This window comes from Trypanosoma cruzi, genomic scaffold (genome assembly GCF_000209065.1).
Source record: "Trypanosoma cruzi strain CL Brener 1047053516259 genomic scaffold, whole genome shotgun sequence".
Taxonomy (NCBI): Eukaryota; Euglenozoa; class Kinetoplastea; order Trypanosomatida; family Trypanosomatidae; genus Trypanosoma; species Trypanosoma cruzi.
The window spans coordinates 35,990-43,753 of record NW_001849462.1 but is presented as its reverse complement, the minus strand read 5'-3'; the positions used below and the strand labels follow the sequence as shown (position 1 = coordinate 43,753).

General features: G+C 52.0%; 2 protein-coding genes across 2 annotated transcripts, besides 4 other annotated features; both read right to left on the bottom strand.

Moving 5' to 3' along the window:
* Positions 1-7,764: a sequence feature (areas not merged during assembly with more than two copies in the genome that could not be assigned to a particular haplotype).
* Positions 292-326: a sequence feature (T-rich).
* Tc00.1047053509547.40 (mucin-associated surface protein (MASP), putative) lies at positions 765-1,856 on the bottom strand (the record flags this gene model as incomplete). Its single annotated transcript, XM_800207.1, has 1 exon — positions 765-1,856. The coding sequence occupies one exon, from the start codon at positions 1,854-1,856 to the stop codon at positions 765-767; it is 1,092 nt and encodes a 363-aa protein (XP_805300.1).
* Positions 2,152-2,375: a mobile genetic element.
* Positions 2,152-5,635: a mobile genetic element.
* Tc00.1047053509547.10 (uncharacterized protein) lies at positions 6,306-7,739 on the bottom strand (the record flags this gene model as incomplete). Its single annotated transcript, XM_800206.1, has 1 exon — positions 6,306-7,739. One exon carries the CDS (start codon positions 7,737-7,739, stop codon positions 6,306-6,308), a length of 1,434 nt encoding a protein of 477 aa, XP_805299.1.

The following is a 7,764-nucleotide window of genomic DNA, read 5'->3' as shown; positions in this document are numbered from 1 at the left end:
CGGTCCCTCCGGACCCCGCTGCACATCCGCAAAGCGTCCAGCGCCCTGAGACGCATTTTCCTCACCGTAAACGAGATAAACCTCGCTGTGGGAGCGCACCACATCGTCTCGAAATAAGGAATACTTCAGGATGAAAGCAGGACATCCGCCGACAAATCACATCGCACAGATCATCAATAGCAGCACCAGAGGCGATGCAGACCGCATGGTGACGTGAATCAAAGGACTCATTTCATAAGCCAAAGACAATCTTAATGACTTTACAAGAATACAAGAAACTGGCGCTTCCTCAACAAAAACAAAAACATAGAAAAATAAAAACAAAACTCCAGTGTCCGCATCCAAAGCATGCAGCCGATCAGAAAGTGCAATGTGTGCACTCAACCACAACACAAGTAAAAAAGAAAAAACAAGAACAAGGAAACGAAGCGTGGGACGACCAGCGCACACACACTCTCATTACTCCCGTAAAGCAAAACACACACACAGAGGGAGAGAGAGGTCGCCCACTCAATGCAATAAAAACAAAACAGAAACAGTTACGGTGCTCCGCCCATGCAGCCAGGCAGGACGGCAGCGGTGCGTGTCGTGCAAAAGAGAGCACCAACGGGCCTGCATGGGTGTGCATGCATATATACAATGGGCACATTATTGTGTGTGCCTCGTGGGGTGAGGTGAGGGCGAGAGTCCATGCAAGGGGAAACACACAGAGAGAGAAGGAAGAGTGTGTGTGCGGGCGGTGCATGGCTCTCCCACACTCACTCTCACGCGGCCACCACTGTAGCAGCCGCAGCAGCACACGCAACAACAACAAGAAGCAAAAGAGGGGAGGTGGTGTGGGAGACCGCGGTGCTGCTGTCGCTGTCGCCTCTCTTCGCCGTGTCACCTGTTGTGGCGTTTGTGGTTGCTGCTGTTGTGGAACCTGCATTCTGAGAGACTGTATCGTATTTGTTGGTTGATGCGGCTTCACCATCGGAAGTCGTTCCGGGTGGTGTGGCGCCCTCAGTGGAGGGTTTGCTCGGATGATTGGTGGGCGGAGTTTCTTCTGTGCCAATGTCAGTCCCCACAGCTGTAGTTGTCGCGGTGCCGCCGCTGTCGCTTTTCGTTGTTGTTTCACTCATTTCTTCAGCTGTCGCGACTGACAATCGTGAACCTTCTTCTTCACCCGTTGAATCGACAGCTTTTTCGCCGGTGTCATTGTTCTGTCCAATTTCTCCTACCACAGACTGTTGAGAATTCTTCTTGCCAATGTCGTTTTCGTGGCTTTTTGTGTCAGCACGGCCAGCTGCAGGAGTGGATGGTGGAGTTCCACCCGGTGAGGTGTTGTGTAACGGAGGCAGCAGAGAACTCGACAAATCTTGTTGATCTTCACGAGCTGGCAAACTGTCTCTTGATGGTGTTGTCGTTTCAACTCCATGAGGTCCATTCAATGTTGTCGGCTGCAAGCCTTCATTGTTATTCAACTGCTGGCCCTCCACAGACGTCAGTTTGTCTTCAGGCTTTTTTAGCTCAATAGTTTTTCCATCCACTTCCCCTTCTTTTCCAGCGTCTTTGGCAGCACCTTTTTCTTTTGCCTTTTCTACCTTATTACCACCTTTGGTTCCTAAATGAGTTTCTTCACGAGGTGGGGACGGATCTTGTTCTTGTTGAACCTCTCGTACTGAGGCTTCTGAGCCTGGTGCGTGTGATTCTGGCGTTTTAAAGCCTGATGAACCCTGTGGCTGTCCTCCGTCCCCCTCAATTGCACCGGGCACATCAGAATGAGAAACTAAGAGTGTTTCTTGACATCTGCCGGCAACGCACCACAGCACGCAGAGGGCACACACCAGCAGCACACGGCCAGTCATCATCGCCATCACTCCTGTCACTTGCGTGTCGCCCTCAGCACAAACAAACTCCCCGTCAAAGCAGAGCAAAAGAAATGAGAAACACGGCCGCCACACCACGGACAGCCACCGCACGGTGAAAAACGGCAACACTTCAGCAGCAGCGCACACCGCACTGCAAACCATAGGTTAAGCAAGGAAAACAAAAGTTGAGTGTCCGGCAGGACTCTCGGAAAGAATAAATAAATTCATTCGGCAGGACATTTATTTTATTTCCCAAGCGGCACAATAAGAGCATGTGTTTTTGTATAGATATTGCCCGCAGAATAATCTTCCAGGCAGCTGGCCGGATCCTGAAGTTATATCTATGGAAACCAAACAAGTTAGGAAAAAAGGTTCTTTAGTTAATTGCTTCAATGTTTTATTCTCATTCAATATATAAAATTCTGTGGACCATTAGCATGGTTCTTTGTCCTCAGTTAGGATTTGAAATATTATTACTTACGAAGTGGCAGACTTTGGGGTCCTCCAACCACAAGACTCCGCTGCTCCCCTTCGCCAAGTCCTGAAGTGTAAACACACGACCGCGTGATATGCCGTCTGCGGGGTTTTCTGTAGACCGCACGTATGCAAAAGATGCCTGTATTCCGCGAGAGTCCAAAAACTCAAATATCCGTTGCAGCTCCCACGTCATGGCGTGCGATTTTGAGCTGCCTTTATTCGCCGCTCCTTGCAGCGAAGTGTTGTCCACCCAAACGTCCATGGTGGATGGCAAGATGGCGGAAAGGCCGATAAGGCCAAGCGTACCGCTCGTGCCTCGGCCTGCATGATGAGAAAAGGTTTCCTCTCCCATTTCCCTCCGGCAATTTTAACGTCGCCGAAGTCTGGAATAAAAACGGCTCCCCATCCATGGAGCGATGCGTCCGTGATGATGGCAGCCGATGCCTTTTCCGTGGGCTTGATGATTCGCTTACGATTGTTCTCGATGGTGTGTCGCAATCTCTCGCCCAAAACAACCGCTGACGGCGGTAGGTTCGCCGGGGATGTCTCCGGCACAATTCCCCGGTTAAGTGCGGACAATCGTCGTCGCACTGCCTTGATGAAAAGATAGTAGTCGCATTAACGCGTGCACAAAATGGCCGCCGCGTACAAAAAGCGTGACGCCATAATCTCCATTTCCGCGATGGTTAAAGAATTGAGCGCCGGCATGGCGCGTACAGACCGGACAAACTCGTCACTCAGGGACACCGCCCGGTGTGTGTGATCAAAGTGCACCCCCAGAAAGGTGCACTGCGTGGCGCCCGATTCGCGGCCTTCCCCTATCGTGGCGTGACGCCTGTCCGCATTACGAAGCACTTGGGCCTCCCACAATGTCACGTTGCTTTTCGACCCTGCAATGCGTATATTATCGATCCATACGTCGACACGCACCGATGGAGGTGCGGCCCAGAGGGGGTGAACCACCGTCGTCACCCCGGCAATCGCCGAAGTAATAATCTGGAGAATTTCTGGGCCGGCCTTGTATCCCATAGGGAGCCGTGTCAGCTCCACCAGCGTGCCGTCCTCCACGCGGCACCGAAAGAGATGCCGAGTCTCCCGCGGTAAAGAAACATGAGAAAAAGGATGCCTTCACATCCAGGCAGGAAGCGGCCTCAGCCATCACAGGCGGCAAATAATGGGAAATATGTAAAAGAGGAACATTAGCCTCATAAGGGTCGTCTCTGTTCTTGTCGCGTGGCCACGCGATCCATCGTCGTCGTAAACCGGTGGTTTTCTCGTCCACAACCGAGAAAGGTATTATCCATCCGCCTGTTATTGTGGACGAACCGTCCTCGATTATTCCCGCTTTTCGTAACAATCTCGCGTCAGCGGTTGGAATTCTCCGTGAGCCTTCGCGCGCTTTACCGGAGGAAGACGGAGGGAGAGGGGACCGCCCGACGAGTCCCCAAAATTGCATGAGTCTCTCCAAGGTGGCCGGTTTCAACCGACTTTTAATCCACTCTAAGTTCAATACGGGCACGCTGACTTGCTGTAACGGGATAGCGTGTTCATCTTGTGGAGTGGCCGGACGCGTCCTTGTCGCGCGTCTCGTTATTGTAGCAGCATGATTGTGATAAAAATCATGGAAAAAACGCTCCTCTGCTCTCAGCCAGGGTTCTTGCCCTTCCGCCGTTCCTTCCTTCACATCAATGCGACCAGCGACGACACCTGGGTCAGCAGTGTGGTGTACCTCCACAAATATCGAACAGTATTCTGGGGAAGGTCGAACGGGTCGACGTGCTTCGCCAACTGCGAGATCACGTGTGGGTTCAAATTGTATGTCTCCACGATTTGAGCAGCGTGCCTCAACGCACCGCGTTCTATGGAATGCGCCTTGGCATCCCAAGGAGCCAAAGCTCGTTCGACTTTGGCATTAGTAATATTCGTGAGCTTTTCGTTTTCTTGAAGTGTCCTGCATAGCTTTATAGTGTCTAACGCATCCTGCCCTCGCATCCTGACGAACCGAAAGGCGCGGTGGGGATCCGCCCTCGCCGTCTTCGGCGCCAGGGACCAGTCCAAAATTAAGGCCCCGTCCGCCTTCAGTGCGAAATTGTTGGGAGTCAAGACCGCAATCTCAAACAAACGACTCGCCGTTATCCACGCGAGTCGTACGACAACACGTTCCTTCCAATCGGTCCGGCTGCAGATAACTTGATTCATTTCTTCCTCTGTCAAGGGGCGCGCTTGCCTCGTCTGCCTCGTCTCCGATCGCACAGCAACTTTTTGTAACCTCAAAGCCGCCATATCCAGCGGGGTTCCATTCACTTGCAACATGGACCGCAGCATCCTGTCGTACTGCAGTCGGGTCGATGGCGCCACCTCGATTGCCATCAAAAAGACCGCACAACTCTCCTTGTCCATCGGCTGTTCGTTCGTGCGGCAAAAGGTTGTGAATTGCCCCGCTAGGGACATTCTCTGCTCCCACGTTGACGGCGCGCACATCTCTCGAACGACCTCTTTTGCCTTCCTCATATAACTGGCCCAAAGCGGAACCGCCGGTGTTTCGTCGTACCACAGTCGAGCGTCGTTGGTGGATAAGCTCCATTGCCCTTCCCGACGATTGCGTCGGGCAATTTGAAAGATCGGGTGGAGCATCGATGGCGCGGTGCGCTGCCTGTGAGGATTGGTGGGAGGTGGCGGATTGGATGGCGCTCCCGTCGTCAGCATTCATGAGCGGCGTGCAGCATCCCCTCTGCCGTTTTTTGATGGACGCCTATAATGTAATTAATTCCCTCTCGGGCGCACATTGCATATAGACGCATCGTGTCCATAGGCATGACATTGTTGGCATCGCAAAGTACGTTGGGTTACTCGCCGATCGACGAGAGGATGGGCTGCCCTCGCATAGGTATCGGTCTGGTGAACAGCAGTGTGAAGACGGGAACGCAGTTTGGAAAGCCGGAAGCCGGGATCGGATAAAATCGTGAGCTGCGTCAGGAATGTATTCAGTAGGGACCTGCCAAAATCCATGAGCTGATCGGGGGATCCTGCCCGCCATCCAGTAGGCCGATACACTCGACCAAAATGACAAAGGCAAGTTTAACCTGCTCCTCGCCCTGTTTCCAGCATTGGTATGCGCACCAGAAATCGAAAACGACTCGCTGAGTGCAGCACCCTTGTGGGCAAGATCTCGCGAAATTCCTCCAAGCAGCGGATAGTTCAGGGTCGTTTGGCGTCCAGTGTGTGAACACGCAAACAGATAGTGAAAGAGAGTGCCTCTGACCACCACCATTCATAATTCGCAACAAAAATTTAGACCACAGCGTGTGGTGCAGCAGCCGCTCGAAAACGATCCGCCGACTGCAGCACCCCTGTGGGCAAGATCTCGCGAAGTTCTTCAAAGCAGCGGATAATTCAGGGTTGTTTGGTGTCCGGAGTGTGAACACGCAAACAGACATTGAAAGAGAGTGTCTCTGACCACCACCATTCATAATTCGAAACAAAAATTTAGACCACAACGTGTGGTGCAGCAGCCGCTCGAAAACGATCCGCCGAGTGCAGCACCCCTGTGGGCAAGGTCTCGCGAAATTCCTCCAATCAGCGGATAGTTCAGGGTTGTTTGGTGTCCGGAGTGTGAACACGCAAACAGACATTGAAAGAGAGTGTCTCTGACCACCACCATTCATAATTCGCAACAAAAATTTAGACCACAACGTGTGGTGCAGCAGCCGCTCGAAAACGATCCGCCGACTGCAGCACCCCTGTGGGCAAGATCTCGCGAAATTCCTCCAAGCAGCGGATAATTCAGGGTTGTTTGGTGTCCGGAGTGTGAACACGCAAACAGACATTGAAAGAGAGTGTCTCTGACCACCACCATTCATAATTCGAAACAAAAATTTAGACCACAACGTGTGGTGCAGCAGCCGCTCGAAAACGATCCGCCGAGTGCAGCACCCCTGTGGGCAAGATCTCGCGAAGTTCCTCCAAGCAGCGGATAATTCAGGGTTGTTTGGTGTCCAGTGTGAACACGCAAACAGACGTTGAAAGAGAGTGTCTCAGACCACCACCATTCATAATTCGAAACAAAAATTTAGACCACAACGTGTGGTGCAGCAGCCGCTCGAAAACGATCCGCCGACTGCAGCACCACTGTGGGCAAGATCTCGCGAAATTCCTCCAAGCAGCGGATAATTCAGGGTTGTTTGGTGTCCGGAGTGTGAACACGCAAACAGACATTGAAAGAGAGTGTCTCTGACCACCACCATTCATAATTCGCAACAAAAATTTAGACCACAACGTGTGGTGCAGCAGCCGCTCGAAAACGATCCGCCGACTGCAGCACCCCTGTGGGCAAGATCTCGCGAAATTCCTCCAAGCAGCGGATAATTCAGGGTTGTTTGGTGTCCGGAGTGTGAACACGCAAACAGACATTGAAAGAGAGTGTCTCTGACCACCACCATTCATAATTCGAAACAAAAATTTAGACCACAACGTGTGGTGCAGCAGCCGCTCGAAAACGATCCGCCGAGTGCAGCACCATTGCGGGCAAGATCTCGCGAAGTTCCTCCAAGCAGCGGATAATTCAGGGTTGTTTGGTGTCCGGAGTGTGAACACGCAAACAGACATTGAAAGAGAGTGTCTCTGACCACCACCATTCATAATTCGCAACAAAAATTTAGACCACAGCGTGTGGTGCAGCAGCCGCTCGAAAACGATCCGCCGACTGCAGCACCATTGCGGGCAAGATCTCGCGAAGTTCCTCCAAGCAGCGGATAATTCAGGGTTGTTTGGTGTCCGGAGTGTGAACACGCAAACAGACATTGAAAGAGAGTGTCTCTGACCACCACCATTCATAATTCGAAACAAAAATTTAGACCACAACGTGTGGTGCAGCAGCCGCTCGAAAACGATCCGCCGAGTGCAGCACCCCTGTGGGCAAGATCTCGCGAAGTTCCTCCAAGCAGCGGATAATTCAGGGTTGTTTGGTGTCCGGAGTGTGAACACGCAAACAGACATTGAAAGAGAGTGTCTCTGACCACCACCATTCATAATTCGCAACAAAAATTTAGACCACAGCGTGTGGTGCAGCAGCCGCTCGAAAACGATCCGCCGACTGCAGCACCATTGCGGGCAAGATCTCGCGAAGTTCTTCAAAGCAGCGGATAATTCAGGGTTGTTTGGCGTCCAGTGTGTGAACACGCAAACAGACATTGAAAGAGAGTGCCTCTGACCACCACCATTCATAATTCGAAACAAAAATTTAGACCACAACGTGTGGTGCAGCAGCCGCTCGAAAACGATCCGCCGAGTGCAGCACCCCTGTGGGCAAGATCTCGCGAAATTCCTCCAAGCAGCGGATAATTCAGGGTTGTTTGGTGTCCAGTGTGAACACGCAAACAGACATTGAAAGAGAGTGTCTCTGACCACCACCATTCATAATTCGCAACAAAAATTTAGA